This window comes from Anomalospiza imberbis, chromosome 16, assembly GCF_031753505.1.
Source record: "Anomalospiza imberbis isolate Cuckoo-Finch-1a 21T00152 chromosome 16, ASM3175350v1, whole genome shotgun sequence".
Taxonomy (NCBI): domain Eukaryota; kingdom Metazoa; phylum Chordata; class Aves; order Passeriformes; family Viduidae; genus Anomalospiza; species Anomalospiza imberbis.
In genome coordinates this window covers 8,999,080-9,023,025 of record NC_089696.1, presented here as the reverse complement: position 1 = coordinate 9,023,025, position 23,946 = coordinate 8,999,080, and the positions used below count along the sequence as shown (strand labels likewise).

The 23,946-nt window shown below is 43.8% G+C and overlaps 2 protein-coding genes across 3 annotated transcripts in view; both read left to right on the top strand.

Annotated features, from left to right (window-relative positions):
• The window catches only part of THUMPD1 (THUMP domain containing 1), a 230,899-nt gene that overhangs the window by 204,616 nt on the left and 2,337 nt on the right, over positions 1-23,946 (top strand). The window lies entirely within an intron of this gene.
• Positions 8,334-21,729, top strand: GPRC5B (G protein-coupled receptor class C group 5 member B). 2 transcript variants are annotated; one of them, XM_068206890.1, is made up of 4 exons: positions 8,334-8,544; positions 14,519-15,532; positions 20,033-20,145; positions 21,499-21,729. In XM_068206890.1, exons 2-4 carry the CDS (start codon positions 14,527-14,529, stop codon positions 21,541-21,543), a joined length of 1,164 nt encoding a protein of 387 aa, XP_068062991.1. In that variant the 5' UTR covers positions 8,334-8,544; positions 14,519-14,526; the 3' UTR covers positions 21,544-21,729. The 2 variants fall into 2 exon arrangements, with proteins under 2 accessions (XP_068062991.1, XP_068062992.1); XM_068206891.1 differs by having other exon boundaries at positions 8,335-8,544; positions 14,523-15,532.

Below are 23,946 nucleotides of genomic sequence, written 5' to 3'. Positions count from 1 at the left end.
CCTAAGGGCAGCTGCCAAGGAAACCTCCTGCATCCATAACACAAGAGCTTCACTCTCCTTCCTCAACAACCTCAGTCAAAAATGCTGTGCCTTGACCAAGCCCCAGCAACAGCAACTGTGTCAGCCCCAAGCCTTGGGCAGACATTCATCATCCTAACATTGAAGTACAAGACCAGAAACAGTCCCTGTTAACTCTGGGGCTGTTTCTGAGGGAAGGCACATGAGCAGGATTGGCTCATCTCCCTGTGATGGCCCTGTCACCAGAAACATCACCGGGTCCAGACAGGCTTCAGGTGATGAAAACTGTAATGCTTTTTAAAAAGGACTTTTGACCTTCAATTCTCCTTTGCTGAGATACTTCACTGTGTTCTCACAGCTTGAGCAGTGCCTTTGCTGAATCCATTTGTGACGTGTCATGTTCTTGCCCAAACTCCATTTCCTTCCTTCCAAAGCACTAAGATTTGCTTATGACTCAGCCTCAATAAAAGACACAGCAAAGACCATCAAAATGTATGTGCAATGCAGGGATAAAATTCACAGGCAACATTCTTTAGGCTAGAATCTCCATTGCCCTTTATCTCACCTCAAAAAGAATATTAACTCACACTTAGGTCTCAGTGCAAAGTAAATCTACCAGCAAAAGAGAAGTTTTAAAGGGAATCTATCTCCCTGTGATAAATAAAGTGATCGATGGGGCTGCAGAGGCTGTGATAGCCCTGGAGAGCCCACGCTCCCAAGCCTGTACAGGACTTAGAGCAGCAGAGCTCCCCAACCATCCTCTGCCAGAACAGAGATCCCACCAGCTCCGAGGAAATCACTTGCTGAGGAGTGTGGGCGGGAAGCAGAGAAGGAAGCCACGGGGATTTTTTCTAGTTTAGCATTCACAAATTTGAAAGGAGCATTTCAGGCAAAGCCTCGTTTATTCTCAGTGAAGATGGAGAGGCTGTGGGTTCTCCCTGTTGGTGTTTGAGAACTGGCCCCAGGGTCTACCTGGTTGTGAGCCAGAGCTCTTCAAGCTCTCTTGACACAGAATGGCCTTGAAGAGCTTTGCTCTTTTCAGCAGTGCACGAGAAGGGAGTAGGGAGGCAACTCTGGGGCAGGTAAATGGCATTATCTGTCCTGTACAGGGGTGGAGACTGAGACTCAGCACCCTGTATTAATCCACCAGTTTCAAAAGTCTCTCATGATATGCATTTGAAATCTGATCCTAAATTCTTTGAAGTTATGCTTTTCACTGAATTTAGTGGAACTTCACACAGTCTCTAATCTCCCTGGTTTTCTTTTTAAGCAGCCTCTTGCTTTCATAAGACAGACATCCAGGCACCCCGTGTTCTCCAGCAACAATAAAGCTTGTAAGTGTCCAAGCACAAGAACAGAGTGAAGGGAAATAAAGGGAAATTATAAACTAAAAAAACAACCAGCCATAAAAAAGCCCACCAAACAAATAATTTTAATTTCTTATAAGAAATAAAAATATGGCCACTTTGCATAAATTCACTTCTAGGGATTGACTCCAGAGTCAAAAAGCATCTTTAAAGTGCATGAAATCTATTTTTTACTGATGTGAACTGAGAGGCTTATGGAAAAACATCCATTAAAAATCTCTTAAAGTTTCAGTATGACATGGGACACTGAACTTGAAACTTACTTTAGACATGTTTTCAGGCAGCAATACCCTTGTGTAACACCCAGTAAGCTGAGGATAATTGTAATGAAACAGCCTCTAAGGCACCAGCTTTCCTGTCCAATCAGCAATCCTGCAGGATGCTGGTAACACAGCTCAATTACTTAAGAAAAAACCACAGATTTTTGGGAAGAACTCTAGAGAGTGGTGCCCCACCGGAATAAGAGGTGCAGTTCGGCACCTGTTGTACAGCGCTGAACTCATTTCTCTGTCTGAAACAGAAAAATCACGACTGAACAATGCATTCCAGGCACTGTAGTAACCTGCTCTCAGGTCTGGGGGGAACAGGGGAGCACTTCTCAAAACGAGGAGAATAAAGCACCCTGCTGACCCTCATTCCAGCTGTGAATTCAGACTTGCTCAGATTTTGACCAGCTGAGATTCTGGCCCAAAGACTGGCAGAAAATGAGCTATCAGTGACAACAGACGGAAGGGCAGGACAAGGGCAGGGCTGAAAGAGCTTTTCAGAGCAATTCTCTTCCTTTCCTGCAAAAGCTCTAGTGTAGATCTTCAGTAAAGGTCCTTTGATTCCTGTTGAGCTCTGCTGGTCAGTACAAAGTTTTGACCCTTTCCTAAGGTCATTTTGTATCCATGGTTTAATGTGACAAAAATCTGCCAGAGGCAGAATAACCAGTCTTTTGTTTCTTTTTTTTTTTTTCTTTTAACCCTTTCCCCTGCTTATTGGTTATGGCTTAGTTTGCCATAGTTAAGCTTAGTTAAATTTACTGGAACCAGCATTTTACCCCACATGTTCACTGTAATGAGAACTCGGTTTCCTTTGCATTAAAACTCCATGAAATTTAAAAGTTTTATAAATGAGGAAACTTTACTGGTCTACCTCCATTTATAGAATTACCATTCTGTTTAGAGTTAGATAAACCAGGAACATCTCAATGTGTAATTTCTAAAGGCAAACCCGAGTATTTAATCCATCAGCTTCTGACGTTTTTCCCAATATCCTGGCGAGCTTCTCTGTGGCCAGCAGGTGACAGTCTCAGCAACAGAAACCCTGAGCACATCACGAAGAGGGGATTGTTCAATCATCAGCGGGGATACAAATTTTGTTTGTTTGTTTGTTTTAGATACATAGACAGTCCACAACAGGGGCCAATATTTTTCACCAAACATGCCACTAAGGAGGAAGGCCAGAAAAAAATCTGGGTGTGATTTCCCACTTCCCTGAGGAGATATTACAGGTAAGGGCATTAATGACACTGCATTCAAGAGGTACCAGCACCATTCTTAGCAGCATTCAGAAAAAACCCTTTACACCTTAGCGTAGGTGTGAAACCAGCAGATGTAAATAAAAGCACTTTTAAATCAAGCTCATTTGAAGCATAAGTGCATTCAAGGGTGGCACAGTTACCCTGGCTGATATCTTTAATGTGTTGAGGAGTGAGCAGGATGTAGAGAATCTCTATGTGCATTGTAGGTAACAATTCCCTGCAGCAGTCACCCTAAGAAACCTCACTGCACCCAGCACCATCCACAGATACACACCAGAAGGAAGCTCAAGGCTCTCCAGCAGAAGTTGCTGTTCTTGGCCAGGGTCACTATCACCCCAACACAAGGAAGTTTTCTCATGCTCAAAACAGAAAGCCACTAATCATTTGCTTGATCAAGTTCATTTTAATACAACTGGGACTTTGTCTGTGCAAAGGTCAAGTATAAACTTTTCAAATCCAAATGGCTTGGCCAGCTTGAGATTTATCTAGGCAGAACCTCAGAGAGGCTATTGCCATAACTCAATATACCAGAGACATGCTGATTTAAACACCTATCTCTGGTGGTTTTCCTTGTGAAATGAAGATTTGAAGGTGTGCAAATTCCCAGTCACAAGGACTTTAATGCCATGCCTAGTGTCACAGACCATCTTGATTCAAACTGTGTTTTAACTGAACTCTTACCAGCTGCATTAAATCATAAAACTTTTCCATGTTTCTCAAAAGTTTAAAGAAAGCATTTATGCATTACTAGTGTGATAAAAGAATGTGTTGAGAAAACAAATAAATATCATGTTGACTGCACTGTAAATCACACCTTCATTGCTGCTCCCTTGTCCTGGTGTTCAGAGCTGTGACTGTTAAGTGGAGGAGACTCACTGCCTTCCCTGAATAGCCAAACAAGTGGTGGGGTGAACCACAGGACAGGTTGAATTTATTACCAAACAGAAAAGGAATTATCAGTAGGTGCGCTGTTGTAAAAGTGTGTCTTTACCTTGGTTTGTTTAACCCAAGCTGAAAAAACAGGTATAATTTGAATGTGGATGTGACACCCAACACTATGGCCATTTACCCACACTTTCCCTCCTGAGAGCACCTTTCTTTTGTGCCACAGATGGTTTTCCCAGATCATGTTTCTCCATAATGTTTCAATAATTCTTTCTTTCTCTGTCCTCCATGCATCCATCTCCTTCCTGACACCCATCCTTTTCTCCACAGTGATTTCACGATTCTCCTTTCATTTCCCCTTCACTAACCCCACTTGGTGACTCAGACCCATTTCACAGAACGCCGTGGAGAGCAGACTCTGCCCTGGGCAGTGCCAGGAGTGAGGTGTGAAACCCTCTGCAGAAACAGAGAAACCATCTCACGGTGGTCACACAAATCTCACTGCCTCCTTGATGCTGCCAACCAATGGGAGCACCAGGATTTGTATCCTGCCCTGAGAAAAAGCAGGGCATGTATTAGGCAAACTAATCACGCTGCAGGGATTTGTGTAATGAAAAGCACCTCTGCCCGGGGCTCAGAAACGGTGTGAATCAACCACACACCATTGCCAGGGGCAAATTCACCTGGTATCTCCTTATTCTCTTCTGTCGTATTCCTTACTGCAGCATCTCAACCCCCAGGAGCAGATAGCAGAGCCAGGCCACCCCATGATTAAGGCACTCAGTCTCAGGGCAAGCTGCAGTGATTTACAGAGGGCTGGCTTCCCCCTGTGCCTGCAGCCCTGTCTGTGCCTGGGGCCTCCACACGCTCCCTAATGCAAACAAAGTAATGCAGACTTAATGATCGCTGTCATTTCCATGTGCCTGCTGCTGATCTCTTAATGAAATACCCCACTTAAATTGCACTGGCACAAGCACAGTTCCCTGCTGGCAGGAGCTGCAAAACCGGAGTAGCCAGTGAAAAGGTTCTGCAGTACAAAGGAAAGCTGGTAGTGAAACACTGCTCGACTGTTTTTGTGCCTGCTCCTGCAATAAACACAACACCTGTCAGGCTTTCTGAAGAGTTAGAAGAGAACCAAGGATGGAAATTGCCTTTATCTCAGGTTGGGACACGGGAAAACCAGCTGAAATGAGGATGGCAGTCTGTGGGGATATGGATTTGGCATTCATGGGTGGGTGAGTGGTGCCTGCTCAGTGCTGCTGTAAAAGCTTTGCTCCCTCCTGTCAAATCCTGCTGGGAGCACTGCTGCAGAAGAGAAACACTGGGAACATGCAGCACCACACAGACTCTTTGTTTACCTATTGTCACAAGCAGTAAACCAAATATTAGTGGGGGGAAAGATAAAAACTAAATGCTAAATTTGTTCAATGGCCAAATGTGTGTTGTATAGGAAATAGGAGGAGTAAAATTACTGAAAGCAGTGGGTTTTTCAAAAGTCGACTATATTGTACACTCCGTTTAAAATAAAGACAAATAGATACTGTACATGCTCTTCATTATTCCAGAGATGAACAAAAGCATCGAGCTCACCTTTTTTTAAGCCATCAGCTCTGGCAGAATTGGATGGTATAAGTGGAGATCTCTAAATTTTGCCTCTGCTTTGGCCCTGCACACCTCACCCCTTCCCCAGCCTCCTCTAAGCACTGATCACATGCAAGCAGTCACTGGCTACAGGCACTGCAGGGTCCCAGGAACTGATGTAGGAGTAGAAAGCACCATCTGAAATCAGGGAATTCACACAGTCTGCCTGGGTCACAGCACCCACTCCACCCTTCTACCTGCTCTCTCACAGTGAGGAAATGCTGAAGGTGCTGATGAGTTTGTGGTTGACTGATGGAAATACTTTTCCCCTAAATAAAAGCCTATTTTAAAAGCATATTTTTTAAAGCTAACTAGGTGGAATGTAATGCAACAGGAGCTGTGATTTAGTCCAGCTACTCTATGAAGCCCTTCTATAATTTCCTGGATGATTTGGAGTCCTGTCCTACACTTTTTCATGGCAGCAAACACTAAAAACTGCTTCAGCAGGCGAGAAATCAGCCCTATTCAGTACTGACCCACTAGTAATGGTTGAGAGAGGCATTAACTTCCCTCTTCTATCAGTAGAAGGCAAATGAGGGAGGCAGTTTCCTTCAGGGAACCAGGGCAGTGTTAGAGACACAGGAAGAAGGGAACAATGCCCAAGATTTGCATTTGCTGAAGGGCTCAGCACATTGCTCCCTTGTGAGCCGGCCAAGACCGACAGCACATGAATCCTTGTGATTCATCCTTCCCCCTGGTCTACCTCTCTGTATCCAGCACGGCACAGAGAACTCTGTGTGTTTATTTATACACAAAAAGGTCTTTACTTGGTACTGTAGTATTTGGGTGCTTGGCTTAGGCTCCCAAGATGGAGCAGGGGTACAGACTGATCTGTTGAACCAGTATTTTCCACTTTTCTGCCAGACTGCTGGGTGACCTTGGGCAGTTTACAGCAACTTCACCTCTCACCACCTCAGTTTCTGTTAAAGTATCCTGCTTAACTTTGAATGGAGTGTAGCTGTCAACTGATGCAAGGGCAGGATATGTTGCTTACATGTGACTCAAAAAAAAAAACCAAACAAACAAAAAAAAACCCAAGTGTCTAAAACCTGAAAGCAGCAAGATAGAGAAATTGAGAAAGAACAGAGCAGAAATGTGAAATTGTCCCTCTGCCTCAGCTTTTCTTTGCCTGCTGCCCTTCCTAAACACAGGCAATTACAGTCCACTCCCACCATCCAATTTACTCCCTGTCAGCCACGCTGAGAAGTTCAGGTTACCCCCCAAGGCATCATAAATGACAGGTAAATAAGCCCAAGCATGTTAGGAAGAGTCTCTTTAAAGGTTACAATTCTGCTGCGCTGAAGAACGCACATTTCAGGCAGATATTTCCCTTTGGAAGGCTCTGGATACGGGAACTTGGCAAGGAGGGCAGGTGTTCAGGAAGGACACATTCCAGGCACTCCCTGCTGCTGATGCCATGTCAGCTGTGCCTGCCCAGACTGTCGGTAGTGGTTTTAGGGGAAGCATAACCGAGGGATGCAGGGGTGCATAACCCAGGGATGCACAACACGGTGAGGCTGTCGGTCACGGACGTGTCAGGCAGATGGACTCGAAGCTGTTGAAAAGGCTCATGGGTTTCTGCTGCTCATGAACATCATGTACAGAAACTGTCTTTTCCTCCCACAAATAACTCCTCCCGGAGTTATTTGGAAGCCCCGTCTAAGTGTTCTGACTGTCTCAGGGTGAAGTGTGGAGAAGCTGAAAAGCAGGACAGCAGCTGCCCGTTGGGGGTAGGAGGCAGACACGGAGCAGAGCCCAGCACCGCCTTTGCAGGACCTCGCAGGGGCTGACGCTGCGTGTGAGGCGTCACTTGCACCGTACACGGGCTCCCAGCGTTTTCTCTTCCGAGTGTTTGTTTAGCTGTTGTCTCGGGCTGTGGCAGGTCGGAAGCTGCACCTGGAGAAGGTTTGAACGTATCCAGCCCTTTCAAAATCTCCCGTTGCCAGAGGGCTGAAAACCCCCTCACCTCTGCAGTCCCACACCTGGCCGTAGGTGTGTGCATGCCCAGCCAGCCTGCCCGGGAGGGGCTTCCCAACCCTTGCTCTCGCACTCCTTAGCGGAGACAGGAGCAGGCAGGAATGCCCGTCCGTGTCCTGCCCCCGTGTCACCTGAGCACGTAGGGCTGCGGCCATGCCTGTGTCCCCTGTGCAAGCCCGCGCTTCCAGCGCCCATACGTGCCCGGCTGCACACGCAGCGCGGGGTGCCGGGCTGCGGAGTGGGAGAGTGGGAGTGTGAGGATGTGGTAGCGTGTTTGAGTGTGTGTGTGTGAGCAGTGTTTGAGTGTGTGTGTGTGAGCAGAGTGTGTGTGTGTGTGTGAGCAGAGTGTGTGTGTGTGTGTGAGCAGTGTGTGTGCGTGAGCAGTGTGTGTGCGTGAGCAGTGTGTGTGTGTGTGAGCAGTGTTTGAGTGTGTGTGTGTGAGCAGAGTGTGTGTGTGAGCAGAGTGTGTGTGTGTGAGCAGAGTGTGTGTGTGTGAGCAGTGTGTGTGTGTGAGCAGTATGTGTGTGAGCAGTGTGTGTGTGTGAGCAGACCGTGTGTGAGCAGAGTGTGTGAGCAGAGTGTGTGAGCAGAGTGTGAGCAGTGTGTGTGTGTGAGCAGTGTGTGTGTGTGAGCAGTGTGTGTGTGAGCAGAGTGTGTGTGAGCAGAGTGTGTGTGTGTGTGAGCAGAGCGTGTGTGTGAGCAGGGGATGTGTGTAAGCGTGCGCCCGCGCCCTCACCGGGCCCCCTCCCGTGGGAGCCGGGCAGCTCCGCGCAGCCAGGGCGCCCCGGCGCTGTGGGACGCGCCGTCCCTGTCCCGGGGTGCCCCTGGCCCGCCGAGCCGCGTCGGGCCGGGCCGGGCCGTGCCCGGGCGGGGCGGGGCGGGGCGGTGGGAGGGCGCTGGTCGCGGGGCCGTAGCGCGGCGGAGCGGCGGGCGCAGAGCGCGGCGGACACCGCTCTGCTCCGCTCCGCACGGCGCGCACCGGGGCCGAGCGCTCCATGAGCCGCCGCGGGGGCCGTGGGCGCTGCGTTCGCTCCCCGCCGCGAAGCCGCCGTGCCGCCGGAGCCGGGATGTGACTTGCGGAGGGCTGGCGGACAGAGCTGCCCCGCCGCCCTCGGCCGCAGCAGACAGCGGGTGAGCCGGCGGCGGGCGGGAGGACAGCGGCCCCGGAGCGGCTCCGGGGGTACGCCCGGGGTAGGGCTGCGGGCCGGGGGACGCAGCGGAGCCGCTCACCCGGCTCTGCGCCCTGCGCTGCCCGCAGAATTAGCTCGGTGGCCGCCAGCCGACAACAGGCTGGATATAGGAATCCTGGGGGGGATTAGACGGGATATAGGGCAGGACGGGGGGAGGCTCGGAGCAGGGGGCTGCGCTGCGAGGAGCGGGGCGAAAGGCTGGCGAGGAGGGCAGTGGAGTTCGGAGAGGATGGGGAAGAAGAGCGGGGACAGACGGGGGAGGAAGAGACGGCAAAAGGAAACCGAAGAGAGAAATGAGCGAAGGGACAAAAGAGCGGAGGCTGAAGTGAGATAGGTATCGTCCAGGAGGAGGAGGCTGCAGGCGGATTAAGGCGAGCCCGGAGCGGAGGCAGCCGCGCACCGGCCGCACGGAGGGGCCGCTTGGCCTCGCACCGCGGTCGTACGCGGGGTGGTTGCAGCCAAGCCCGGCACCTCATCGCATTCCCCAGCGGGAGCTCAAGGGCAGTGACAGGGAAGAGGTCGAGCGGGAAGAGCCTTTTGTTGGCCCCTGGCCGCCGCGGTCCGGTCCCGGGGCTGGCGGGAGCTCGGGCTCGGTGCGGGTGCGCAGCAGTTTTCTCTCTAGTTAATGAAAGCCCTGTCTCTGTGTTACCTCTCCGCAAAGCCACGCAGAGAGGGGATTTAGCACTTATGTGAACCCTTTGTTTACACCTGCCCTTAATGTTTATCCCAAGGCTAACAGGATTTCCTGCGTGCTGAACCCAAACACCCAGCTTGGTGATCAGTGCTAGTAACGAGTAGCTGTTTAACGGGGATCCCCTTGCTGCTTACCAGCAGGGAATATCAGGGTTGAGGTGTTGTCTCGCTACATCAGGAGAAATCAGGTGACAGATATAGCCATCTGCTAGAAGGCTATGACATGAATAGAAACATTCTGAGATTTAGCAAAGAAAATAAAAACGTTGATTACTGTAATTGCTATCGCTTGTGAATTCAACACCAGGCACCGTGGTCAGAAGTACCTAGGCACACGTGATACACAGATTCTGACCAAAGGGAATTCAGCTCCTAGAAAATTAGAGAGATAATTTCATAGGGTATTCAGCATCACAAAGTATTTCTAAATGAAAGCAGTACCTTTTCCGCATGTCCTTTTTGGAGTAGGGTCTCTCGTGTTCTGTAACCACGAGGCTGTAACAGAGCATGATGTGTATCTGATGCAGGGGCTGTCAAAATCACTGCTGTATTGTTGCCTGCAAAGCACAATTGCACTATTAATTATTATTCTGGAAATACACATGTCTCTTGAGTAGTCTGATCTCAGCTTGGCTGTTGCTGCTCTGTTATCAGTCCTGGAGCTCATTCTTCAGTTCTGATCAAAAGCAGCTGGCAGAGATCCTGTGTTGTGATTAATTCCTCACTCACTCGCATCTCTCCACAACACTTCGTGGCGGGGGTGGTTTTCTTTTGGAAATTGCACAGTGAAGCAGTCTTCTGCCTGTGTGGCAGAGCAGGTTACTATCTGTGCTACTATTGCTTATATTTACTAGACTGTTTTTCTTCTCTGCCATTGAATGCATCTCCCTGTGTCAGTTGACTAACATTTGAACTCCAGGTACAGGAGCAGATAATGCATCTCACCATGAATAGCCTAACCTTAACTCTTTGCGCAATTACACATTTATTCTGTATATATATTCTGTAGCAGCATACAGCCATGTCTTTTTGATCTCTTTTGGTCAGAAGCTTTGGTCAGAAGACTTTAGCTACAGAAAGCCTCATTGATTTTTAACCGTGACAACTTTTGATGACAACTATGAGATTTTCTGTTTCTGCTTAGTTGCTTGTAATTGTAGTTTGTCCCCGCTGGGGCAGCTTTGTGTCTGCAATTTCTGTAGTGCCTCTATGCCAGATAATGTAATGTAATGAAGGGGACCTCGCTCTGTAGAAAACAGTGGAGTTATTACAGCTGTCATTGAGAGCAGATTTTCAGCCAAAAATTGAGTACTGGATTTGAAGCTGTCCTGCTAATTGTTCGCTGCTTTTGCCTAAAATCTGTAAGGCTTATTGATTAGAATATTGATTGTAAGTGTTCCTGATTGCTCTGGTTTCAGGTATGTTGCCTTAATGGCTTTACCAAAATAAAATTTTGGAGAGGAATCTGGAGGGGGAAAAAAAATCTCAAGTTGCTTTTGTTCCCTGTGCACAGTTCATTCGAGTATGCAGGGGATGTATCGGTGCCACTGGCTGTATCTGTGCTGGAATGTTTCTGTGGCACTCCTGTGTAACTGTAGTTCTCTGGCAGCAGGAGTGAAGTGCCAGCCGAATAGAGTGCTATTGTTACTACTGTGAGGTTGCATAACTTTTGTAAGAGCTAATCTAGACATAAAGAGGTAAAAATACTCTTCCTCTACAGTTACTGATTTAAGTAACAACCAGAAAGAATGTGCAGTAAAATTTTACTATAAAATCTCAAGAGGCACAGAATTCTGCCATCCTACCCACTGCACAGGCTTGAGGAAGATGCTATTTTAATAAAACCCTCATAATGATGTATTTCTGTTTTTTGCAAAAACAACTTTTCTGAAAAATAAACTTCAGAGTTTTCCCTTAAAATGATAGAATCCGTGGTTTTAGATGAAGCTGTGGTATTCACTCGCCAAACTTGTGTGTTGTAATGCAGTGTTTTCTCTTGTTTTTATTACTGTCTGTGTTCAGTGCTGAGTATCATCACTAGAAAGAGGATTTTTTTTGGCTGGTTATGTTTCAGGGGTTAGGTTTTTAATATTGCCTGTTTTTACCCCGTTAGGCAGAAATTGGTAGTAAACGGGTTAGAAACAAACTGCTTTGTTGATAGCAGCTAGGAGGAAAAGATTCCTCCTTTGGAGACTTCAAGCTCTTCTTGCCAGCTTTGGTCTGGGCAGGATTTAGAGTTTAGTGAGACTCACTGACATTGGGCTGGAAATTATTTCACCAGGAATAACTGTCAGCAGCCCTAGAGATTTTCGTGGTCCGTACTGTGGCTCTCTGGGACCTTTCTAAGAGGACCACTGATTCTGTCCCATCAGCTTTCCCAAAAGTAGAAAGTAACTTGGGAAATCTCGAGTTGAACACCTCTATATTTCAGAGTACGTATTTTGAATTCTGAATATATTTTGTCACAGCTTAATTCCCCCTTTCCAAAACTAACCACTTCTTCATGGAGGGGGAAATACTCAAATTCATTAACCCTCCCTTCCCCCTCCCAAACACTTCCAAATAGGAAGAGGAAACAAATGATGGCCTGACAATATGACTGCTTACCCATGCAGCACAATCTCCATGGAAACAGACTGTCCTAGAATAGCTCAATCACATGAGGGTTACATGACATGAATAAAGTAACCAGAAAACTGGAAAATATCTTAGAACTGGGGATACTTGCACTTAATTAATTACCCCCAGGTCTTTGGAGAGTAGCTAATAAACAAAGCTAGTATTGAAAGCAATTTAGTCCATGCTTACCATAATTTGTAAGTGATGGGATAGTGGAAAATTTACATGACCCTCACTTTAGGGCTGTTCATTGTTTCTAGTTTGGGTGACATTTAGAATGAATTTTGAATCATTTTCCACATGACCTCCTAATTCTTGAAATGGTACCCTGGTTTGGGGCATTGCCTTAGTAGATCCCAGTGGATTTCCCCCTTTTGTGTCAGCAGGCACTGACCATTTCACACTTTTTAGGACATTTCAAACACTCTAAAGAGGAAATTCACTAGCTGCAGTAGGAATTGACTGTGCATGAAAGGAATCGGAGAAGTATCTTCGGAATGTTTTCTTCTGGTTAATTATGTACTCAGAGGGCAAGGAGATTTATTGAGCGTATATTCAATACAAAAATGAGTATATTTCACTGATGATTAGTTTTCAGTCTGTAAAGTCAGAGTTTTTAACGTGGGTGTTGCAACAGAGTCATTGAAGAACCTGTTACACAAATCGGATATAAACAAGTGTATATTCTACCAATCCACCATAAAGTAACTTACAGATAGGTAGAAAAAACAAATCATTTGTCCTTAGCGGGTCATTGCATCATTAGAACATTGCAGCCCTTCCAATAGTGCAAAGATTTATTTCTGTGGGCTGGCAGAGATTGTCCATTAGCCATTTCCTGTTTGTCCAAGCCCACATCACACAATTTGTCACAGCTTTACTTCTGAGATGAAGGTTTATAACAGGATGTTTTGTACCCTGTGTGAGTGAAGAGCATAGAGTCGATACAGGTTTATATTGGCATGTTGGCTGCTTTGGTGCCCCTGATAGGAAACCTCATAAGCTTCATCATCTGTCTCCTGATAGAGGCTGAAAATGGCCATTGGTCATGACACAGGGAAACACTGGTTTGAAGATTCAGATCCTCAGGATTTAACTTTGGTCATTACAGGACTGTAAAGCGTGAGAAAATCCATAGTTCTCATCTCTAAGAGACACAGTACAGTTTCAGACAGCCTATGTAAATAGTTTTTGTGTTGGTTATGACTGATAGTGCTCAATGCAACATTGCACCACTACTTTAAATAATTTTCAACTCTCATTAAAGTTTTCATTAAAAGCAGTTCTAATCTGTGAAATCTCTTTGGACAGGTAGCCATTTAGGGCTGTTGTATGGCTTACAAAAGAGCTCCTGATAGTTTGCTTTTCACTTTGCATCCTGAACATGTGCCATGAGCTGCGTGACTCACATTGACTAACATTACTGCTTTTCTTCCTCATGGTCACACAGTACCAGTGGGAGTCTGAAACGTCCCTCACATCAATGAGGAGAATCCTGCTGGAACCTGCAGCACTAACTGCTGGTGAAGGTTAACAGACTCGGGTTTCATATCTGCTCCTCACAGTGTTTACTCCAGACTGCCCTTACAGGGCTGTGGCTGAGGCAGACTGGGAGTTAAAGGTTACATTTTTTAACAATCTCCTTTGCCCTGTTTTGCTTAATGAAAGCAAAAGCCATAATGTGTATTTTTAAAGCACCTAACTAGTGTTCTTCCTAAAACTAAGTTGGGATTTGTCCAGGCTTTTGGTCCTAGTGATCAAGTGGGATGTATTGAGTTCCTGGAGAGTTTACCACTGTCCACTCTCTGGATCCAAGAAAGACATGCTCTGGTTTTTGTTATTTGTTTCTTTTGAATGGCTTTGCACTGGCTAAGAAGCAGTGAGGCATTTATTTTTGATTAGTTAATTGATGACACTGCATGTTTGCACCATTGTCACAGAATATGGGATTTTTCTAGACTACCATTCCCATTTCCAAATGCAATCCAATATCTGGGCTTTGGAAGAGGATGAAAAAAGTGAATATGATAACTGCCTATTGACCGAGCATGAAAACAAGATTTTTCTTTTTTTAAGAATGTACAATGTTTATTTTCCTTGGATTGCTTTATCCTTTAAAAAGTAATAATTTAAAAAGTGGGTTTGACTCTTTGTTCTAGTAAAAGGAGCAAGGCTGTGGGACAGTCTAATTGTGATATTGCTCACACCTGCATCAGGCCCAGTGCCACTTAAACACGCTTTAAGAACTTTGATTTGAATGGGGTATTACATTTAAACAGGTAGTAAGTGTCCAAGTGTTACAGGTAATGTAATATTTGCAACAGGATACATAATTTTTTCTGGCTGTGTCGTAGGCCATTTGCAGGGTCAGAGTTTGGAAATGTTGTTTTCAATCTGTGCAAACAGAGCAATGAGTCACTTTTCATTCTGAGTACAACAGGCAAAAGCAGCTTTTGGGAGAGCAGTGGAGGGGGCTGGGGGAGGCTGTGCCAGCTGCAAATCCAGTGCAAAAACTGTAAACATGGGCTACTGAAACAAGCTGGGCTTCAGTGGCTGTGAAATCCTCCAAACTCAGCTCTAGCTAAACAAATACTTTGTCTCAGACAGAAAAATGAAAACCTACCCAGCCATTGGTTTCTTCCTCCTCTTGGTGATCAGCTATGGCTCTTCAGAGAACTCCAGTACTCCTCGAGGGTGCGGACTGGATCTCCTCCCTCAGTACGTGTACCTGTGTGACCTGGATGCCATCTGGGGGATCGTTCTGGAGGCGGTCGCAGGGGCAGGTGTGCTGACCACGTTACTGCTGATGCTGATTTTGCTGGTGAGGCTGCCCTTCATCAAGGACAAAGAGAAGAAGAGCCCCCTGGGAATGCACTTCCTCTTTCTCTTTGGGACTCTGGGACTATTCGGGCTGACATTTGCTTTCATCATCCAGGAAGATGAAATGGTGTGCTCTACCCGAAGGTTTCTGTGGGGAGTTATCTTTGCTTTGTGCTTCTCCTGCTTGCTAGCCCAAGCCTGGAGACTTCGCAGACTCGTTCGCCATGGGAAGAGCCCGTCTGGCTGGCACCTGGCTGGGGTGGCCACCTGCCTGATGCTGGTGCAGGTCATCATTGCAACCGAGTGGCTGATCCTGACCATTGTCAGAGATAACAAGCTGGCCTGCAGCTACGAACCCATGGATTTTGTGATGGCTTCCATTTACGTGATGTTCCTGATGGTATTTACCATGGGATTTTCGTTTTTCACTCTCTGTGGGAAGTTTAAGAAATGGAAGAAGAACGGAGTATGCCTCATTATAACCCTTTTCTTTTCCATTCTGATTTGGGTAGCCTGGATGACTATGTACCTCTTTGGTAATGCTGAGCTCCAGAGAAGAGACAAATGGAGTGATCCCACTCTGGCTATTGCACTGGTGTCCAGTGGCTGGGTGTTTGTGATTTTTCATGCCATCCCAGAGGTCCACTGTACCATCCTTCCATCACAGCAGGAAAACACACCCAATTATTTTGATACTTCACAGCCAAGGATGCGTGAAACCGCTTTTGAGGAAGATATACAGCTTCCTCGGAGCTACATGGAAAATAAAGCCTTTTCAATGGATGAACATAATGCAGGTAAAAATTTGCTATAAAGGACTGTATTTTTTTGTAGTGTCAAGAAGACTCTCTGTATGAGACATTTTTAAGGTGTTTAAAACAAACGTCATGATAAAAACAATCATTTTCACACTACACCTTGTTCCCTTTTACAATTTTCACTAAGATATCATCTAGTTAGAGAAAAATGCAGACGATACATAGGTTAAATTATCTTCTGCATGTTGATTTTTCTTTGAAAAACTGAACAATTTAAAATGCAAAGGCAACACCAAAATAATTTTAAAAAATCATTGTGGAAAAAAATAACCTTTAAATAACTTAAATGACATTTTTTGTAATTAGAAGTATTCAACATTTGATACAAAATATTTTCCCAAAACCTCAGGAAAAAATGAAGTGGTCTATGTTACAAATTGCTCAACCACTTGAGCAACAAAATAATTATTATTAATTATCTTTCCATTGAAATTGATTCAGTGCCACTTTGTGTCCTTGTGGGGGAAAAAATGCCAAGTGGCTTACAGACAGTTCAAAGACAGCCTTTGTTCTGAAGGCTTCAACATCTGAGGTTTCACAGAGGTTTCGAGGTAATTTGCCTTCCTTCTTGTAGAACGATGTGTGATCACACATCATTAAAATTTGCAGTGGAAATGTTTTTGAGTGATTGCTGAAAGGACCAGCAGCAACTGGGTGCTTCAGAGATCCAAACCCTTGCTGAACGCTTAACCCGTGCCAGGAATGCCAGCGTTGCCTCTGTGACCAGCAGTGGGAAGCAGGAGCCCCGTGGTGCTCCTAGGGCGGCTGTGGTCCGGTGCTGCCCCACACCTGGAGAAAGGATTTTGTTACAAGTCACACTGATTTTTTGTCACTCTAACTGAGAAGAACACTGGCCTGGTAGCCCAGGCAGTAGTTGCCACATTGCTCTGGCAGCCCCTGAAAGAAGGCTTAGGGCGCGTGGTCCAGGCACTTCACCTTCCTATTCACCTTTTTGTGTCTTTGATTTCCTCCGGGTTTGATGTTTCCCTGGGTACTGACCAGACACAGAGGAAAACAGCACTTTTGTTTGGCACAGTGTCGGGTCAGGAAGGCATTTTTTCCTGTAAGTTTTTTAGCAGGAACTTTAAAGGTCTCCTTCTAGTAGGGAAGTTTGTTCTGTGAGTAGGTACCATAAGGGCAGTAGTAAAACAAAAAAAAAAAAAAAATCACATGAATAAAAGAATGGTTGTTACTACTAATGTTCCAAAGCAAGAGGCAGTTGTAATATGGACTGTTAAAACCACTCCTTTTTTTTATGTGGTGTTTTTTGGTTTTTACTGTCCTCCATCCCCCATTAAATTAATTTCATAGTAAACTTAACTGCAGTGGCTTCAGTGAAGCTATTTCTGGCTAAGGCAGATCTAAGAACAAAATTGGATCTTTCACTCTGTATCATTCCCATTCATGGATGCATTTTAAAAAAAGAACTGGAAGCTCCTTTTTGATCTAATCATTCAGTAATTAAGGTTGTTTTTTTTTTTTGTGAAATGGATAGATGTATGATAGCTACAAAATCATTATACTGTCTATTATAGTGCAATTTATGTTCTGTTTTAATCTATCTGAATTATAGTACAATACAAAATAGATTTCCTTATCTGATGCCCTTGTTAATGTATACCGTAATAAATGCCTGTCATTCTTATTCCCATGGCATATAGGAATTTTTAATACATCAAAACAGATAAAATATTCTTTGCAGCAGTTCTTTAGGGACTGGCTTGGCAGAGCAGGGTTTGGAGACAAAACTTAGTAGCATGGTAAAGACTTAAAATAAATACTTTAATAATAATCAAGTCACTCACTCAGATCCCCGTGCTGATGGTTGTCAGTGGCAAAGCACCTGGAGTCTGTGAGCAATTGGCTCTGCAGGTATGAAGAGAATGTTCTCTTCTTTCATCCATTTAATCAGACTCGGTTTGAGAATTCATCATCAAGAGTTTAGAAATTATTGGAAGGGTACTTTCTTCAACTATTCCATACTTAAGAATGATGTTTAAGAATGGAAGACTAGTAGTTTTAACATTTGGAAGACATGATAAGCAGAAAACTGTAATACTTGTTTCAGTAAATAAGTAGAAAACATGCCTGGACAAACATATTTTCCATTAATTCTTTTTATTTCCACTAATATTTGTATAAAACAATTTCATAACTTTGCTCCTTTTAAATATTTTAAGCAGAATTTCAATAATCTGAACAGCATTCAGGTTCAAACAAGCCTATGTCCTTGATTCCTCCTTTCTTAGCAAAAATGTACCTTCAAGTTATGCATTGCAACAAGAGCTGCTCTATTCCAGGAACAACATTAAGCATTAATTAAGCAAACCTATTTTAAAGTCCCTAACTTAAACATCATTTAAAGAGCATACTAATCTGGGATTTTAATATTGATATGATAGGTTGAAATATCTCTTTAGAACAGTTATTTTCATAGGTGTGCCTTCTAAACTTATATTAAAGTATGTAGAAGGCTTGGACAAAGAGCAGTTGAGTGAGTGAGTTCTCAGTGCTCCCTGGAAGTGCAGTGCACACTAGTAGGGCAGCCTCTGTAGGCAGAGAGAATTTCCCTTAAACAAGAGAAATCTGGATGTGAAATATAGAATGCTACAGCTGTCGGGAAACCCAAGCCCAAGCAGCTCTGGTATAATTAAATTTCATTTAATAACTTCTAGTACTACCAGTCACTGTCACAGCCAATGCCTAAAAGCAAAGTGAACAAAATTTTAAATGTGTTAAAAAGAGGCTTTGACAAATATCAAATATCCTCAGTACTGCTTGTTTTTTACCTATACATATGCTATGCAAGTGGATTTATTAATTAGTAATGTAAAAAGTACAAGGAAAAATAGTAAGACTAGTGTGAGAAAAAAAATCCAAAATGAGTATTTTGTCTACAAGCTTTGTCACAGATTCTCACATCAAAAAAGTGTAGCTGTTTGCAGTAATGGGGAAAGAAAATTTAGCAATATGAAATTGAATTTACTGTCTCTTTAAGATAGCTTTGAAGTGATCACGTATATTTTGTGTAAATATCCTGTATAAATATTTTAATGATGGTGTGCATGATACAGGTTTTTTTTGTGTCTGTGTGTACTAGCAAATACCAGTGCAATCATGTGTGTTTATCATAAAAGAAGTAGTCAAATAGCAAAAAAAAAGTTACTGACCTTGAGATGGTTAAACACCTAATAAAAAATATTTAGTTCCAGTTTAGGCATTTTCATAACTTTTTCTCCCAGTGTTCTGCAAAAATATGTTATTTCCAAATAGAGAGCAAGTGAGGGTCTATATGTAGCTGAAGTCAACAGCTGAGCATTTGCAGGGTGGAATTTCTAAATTTCCATGCTAAATCAGTACTGTTCTTCATCTTGGTGCACAACTCCCAAAGGGAGAAGTAGCAGTGGATAGAGGACAGCATATGGCACTAGGATCCATTTAAATCTTCTTCCACACAGAGCAGCTACATTGGAGATAAATCCTGGCTTCATTAAAGTCTCTGCTGAAATTCTCATAAACTTCAGCTCATTCATGATTTCAGGCAGAGACTGTAGAATTGTAATTTGAATTAAATCTAAGAGAAGTTCTTGCCCCAGGTGCCTGAACTGGGCATGTTTCTGTTTAGCAGCTGACAGATGAGTTTTTGAGTTTTGCCCGTTGTGACCACGCACGTCGTGTGGATAAATGAGCTCTGTTCCCTGGCCACGACCGAGTTTGCTGAAGTCATTATTTACCCTCAAAATTAAAGAGGGAGTTTGTATGTGCCAATCCCCAGACGGCTTTAGAGAGAGCAACATGTCCCTCATTATGCATATCTCATTCAGAATTTACATCTTGAACCCAAACTTGTACTAAAATTAATGGGGAGACTGTTTTATTCCTGTATAAACATCCAAAAGGACACTCAGTTATCTTCTCTTTGGCTTCAGTGATTTGCCATGTTTAAGCTATTTGAAAGCAATATTTACTCCATCTTTCTAGTTTCTCAGAGTAAATATAATCTGAAACATCTGGAAAATCCTTATATGCTAGTCATGCTGAAGTAATGCTCAGGGGCTTGTGAGCGTTGCTTACTGGCTTGAGCAAGGCTTTGGATCCCTGTCCACTGAGTTTGAGAGAAAGCAAAGTGCAACACATTTTACTTAACCCCACAGTATCCAGACCAAATCAGGGAGCACTTCGCAAAATGAATTGTGCAAGATACATCACAGGTTTGGTGACTAAAGACACTGAGCTCCCACTAAAATGAGATTAAGCAAGCTTCAAAAATTTGGTTCCTTCTTCCCCCTCCCTAGAAAAAATTCATTTAATGTAAATCCTGAGATCCGTTCCCAACGTGGAAGGGAAACAGCTGTTCAAAAGCAACCTGGAAGTTAAAATCGGTAGCAAAGTTCCCAATAACTAAACTGGAAGGAAGAGACTCTGTGATTGCACAGCTTTAATTGTGTTCTAAGAGTGATCTCTCTTTTCCAAACACAGCGCTAAGAACGGCAGGATTTCGGAACGGCAGTTTGGGAAGCCGGCCTAGTGCTCCTTTTAGAAGCAATGTTTATCAGCCAACTGAGATGGCAGTTGTGCTAAATGGTGGGACTGTAAGTATCAAAATGTGATGATTTAAGAAATCTTTGAAATGCACTGATATATACAACCATTACTAGTTGAGAAACCTGCTTTAGCTTATTCACAGCAGGGGGAAAGCTATAAATGAAAATTTAAGGCAGCAAGTATGCATGTAATGCTTCCCTTCCCTCTAGAAAATATGTAGTTAACAAGTATTTTGCATTTGTTTACTTGGCTATTCACATTTTGCAGTGCAGCTTCAGTGAACCAAGTTTTTTTGTAAGTCAACATATTCAATGGCCCTTTCAAATTAAATTTGTGTTAAGGTATTTAACATAACTATTAGGTGGCACCATTTCTAACCTGATTTTTTTCAAGATGGTGTAAGTCACACATATGTTTTCAGGCAATACATGACTTAAATAATTGTTGTAGATACTGGTTGTCTCTTACATATATTCCATTTTCTTGTAAAATACATGTAACTCTTTGTAACTTACAGATTTGTACATATTTTGAAAAGGGATTCATAAAAGAGGAAGATAGAATATTTTCATGTTAATAGCATCAATTTTTCTTCATTGGACAATGGTTTGGCATATCTTTGATAGGCCTATATTTTTGCAGCCTGGTTGTTGTAAGATTGGTTTAGGGATGCCAAACGGACTTTACAAATGTTTTTCACATTATGTCTAATTTTCACCTAAGACATTTCATTTAGGAGGCATACTGTTGAAAAAGAAAAATTTTCATCCCACATTTTTCATGCATATCTACATGCTTCTTAAAAATCTACTCATGAGCCAGTTTGTACTCATGTGAGTTGGGTTTTCTTTCTTTTGAATCATGAGCTGATTCCATAACTCAACCTCTGCATTTAAAACAAGTTTAAAATGAACTGATTGCAGGTCTGGTTTTGTTTTTAAGTACGTAAAGTTTTGGCTGATTTTAGTGGACAAGAGGGACTAGATACAAGAATTCTCCTCCATGGGTGAGACTGTGTGAAACATGTCAACTTGAGTCAAATGAAATGGCTTGGCTTTGCTGTCAGTAATGGATTGCATCCTTCTGATGTTTTAATTCATCTCTGCCAGAATGTGCAGCTCAGGGAGAAGGCAGTTAAAGGATGACAAGCTTGATAATTTGGGGTTTTTTTTTGTTTTGTTTGTATTGCTTTATTCTGAGCTGGATACAAAGCTCATGTGTATATATAGTTATGGTTTTACAGAGAGGAAAATGCACTGTATGGGTGGAAGATGAGTTTCTTTGTATCACTTTGCTCTAGAACTACCATCTGGAAAGCTGTCGTGTACGTGTAGTGTGATAACACTGATTTTTGAACAGTCTAGATCTCTCAGTTATGGGTTTATTATCCTTATTTCCAGATACCAACTGCTCCGCCAAGTTATACTGGACGACACCTCTGGTGAAAGGCTGTAGGCTGTAGAGAGTAAGAATCCTTGTTGCAGATGTTGTTCCCTGGCAGTGTGTCTTTGAGGGAAGGAATCCATAACAGTACCAGAACAAAGCAACAAAACACCCAGGATCTTTCTAAATCCTACAGAGGATTTTGCCTAAATGTGAACACCATTGAATGGAGAATTGCAAAAGGAAAATTGTGAAACTGAAGCTGAATCTAATTTAAAACAGAAGTAGGCACACCTTAAATCGGCAGAGGGGATATTGTATTCTGAAGTGTAAGATATTCTCTTGTCTGTAACTTGTGTGCCAGGCAAGCCTGGTTTTGGTGGTTGCCAGTTGCTTGCAAAATACCTTCCTCTCACCTAAACTGAATTCACGTTGCCACAAGAGATTGCCACTACAGTGTGAAAGCACGTGGGATTTCTTTCCATTTTCTCCTTTTCCTGTCATTTCCAACGTCACGAGAAGTCCCCTGTTTGCTCCCTGCCGAGCTGTACTGTACAGTCACAGCATCGTGTGTAGGCAGACGCGGTCCCTCTGTGGCAAGCCCGTCCCCGTGGCTGTGCAGGCTGATGCTCTGCTCTTCAGAAGCTGGCCCGGAGCTGCAGTTCTGGAGCTCTGTGCTCTTACGGAGCTCCTCGGGGCAGACGGGAGAAGCGTGGCTCCTCCTCGGCCCCGAGGGCTGGATTCCCGGACACGCAGCCCCCGGGCGGCTGTGAGCAGAGCCCCGCTCCCGCAGGCGCAGCCGTTCCTCGGAGGGATGTTTTGGCAAGGGCCGGGCTGGGAGCAGCCGAGGAGGGGAGGAAGGCGCTCCGGAGCCGCTGGGCTGGGCTGGGCTGGGGGCGGGCAGGGGCTGCGGAGCGCCGGGCAGCGGAGAGGCTGGCACCGCCGAGCCCCGGTGCGCACCAGTCGCCCGCTCCCCTCGGCTGCAGCTGTTCGTGCATTTACATGTGGTTGTGCATTTTAGTGCCTAGGGAGTAGAATCTCTGTGCTGGAGGTGGTTTCTTGTTGTTTTTGTTTATTTAAGGTGGTTTCTTCCCTAGTCCTCCCCTCCCCATGCATTTTCTTGAGTTGATATGAGGCAGACTTTTCAGAGCTTTTCATCTTTGTTTTCTCCAGGTTATTTAAACGGCTCCCATTGCCCATTTGTTGTGCCACGGTTTTTCATTATGTTCAAGCAATCATTCCTTTCTTTAACATTTACTACATATCGGACATTGAAAACATCACTGTATCCTCACTGTTTGGCCAATGTTAATCTTAGCTTTCCTCAATACTAAAAAGCTAAATGTTTTTACTTGAAGGCATAGGAAACGTATAACAATTAAACTTTGCATATGCTGTAATAAAAATATATATTTTCAAACTAAAAATAAAAAGTACAAATAACTGAATAGCTTAGTAGCTTCACAGAGAGAAGTTACTTGCTGTATACTGCAGAAGAAAGACAAGCTTTTTATTTTTCAAGAGTCTTCCTGATCCCTCATGTACCTCCATTTCTACTGAATTAGGAGCCTAGTCCTGCAGACTTGTACTCCCACGAGTAGTCCCATCGACACCAGTAGGTCTACATAAGGTACAGAGGCTGCAAGACCAGTCCCTAAGTGTTGCACACAGATATATGTATTTATATATATGGAAAAATATCTATTGCCATTCTTGCCATGATCATCTTATGGGGTTTTATTTCAAATCCCTTCTCCTCCAGAAGCAATGTTTTTCTGTCATGCATGAGTGAAGGAGTATGTCAGCTCCCCCCTGCCCTCCCCTCCTCGAGGCAAAGGAAGCATGTGCTTGTTTTAGGGATCCTTTATTTCATTTGGTATGTAACTAGATGGCCTTAGTAACCAAGTAGGGTTGGGGTGGATATTGCATGCTATCCAGTGACTTAGAAATACAGTTTGCTTGTTATGAGCAGAGCTTTGATCAAATAAGATAATATTTAAGATAATGATAGCCACCCAGAAGACACATAATTTGGAACAATTAAAAAAACTGATACCATCACTTGCCTGCAGAATTTTGCTTTTAAAAATTAGTTAGAAAAAAATCCCTCATAAAACTCTTATCATAAAAACATATAAGATGACCATGGCATAAATGGTAGGACAGATTTCTTTTTAAAAGTTTATCATGCTACAACCAAGACTTATGAATTATAATACACATTTTACAGACCTTTGACAAAATCTATACAGGACAGAGTTATCTTAAGAAACTTTCTTTTTCTTTTTCTAGATGTGACTGAATTGATAAATAGAGTTCCCAATCCTGCTTCTGATGAAGTTGTTTGGAATTTCAGGGTTTATGCAAAGATATGGCCAGATCTTACAAACTGCAATTCACATGACTAGTCTCACTGGGTTAGTCATGTGGATTATTCACTGAATTAAAAATTAGCAGGATTGGGT

Bases quoted from the DNA above. Each gene is read 5' to 3' on its own strand.
- GPRC5B (XM_068206890.1), top strand. From the start codon at position 14,527: ATGAAAACCTACCCAGCCATTGGTTTCTTCCTCCTCTTGGTGATCAGC. The intron at 15,533-20,032 runs GTAAAAATTTGC...TTCCAAACACAG, and splicing joins AATGGATGAACATAATGCAG to CGCTAAGAACGGCAGGATTT. The intron at 20,146-21,498 runs GTAAGTATCAAA...CCTTATTTCCAG, and splicing joins TTGTGCTAAATGGTGGGACT to ATACCAACTGCTCCGCCAAG.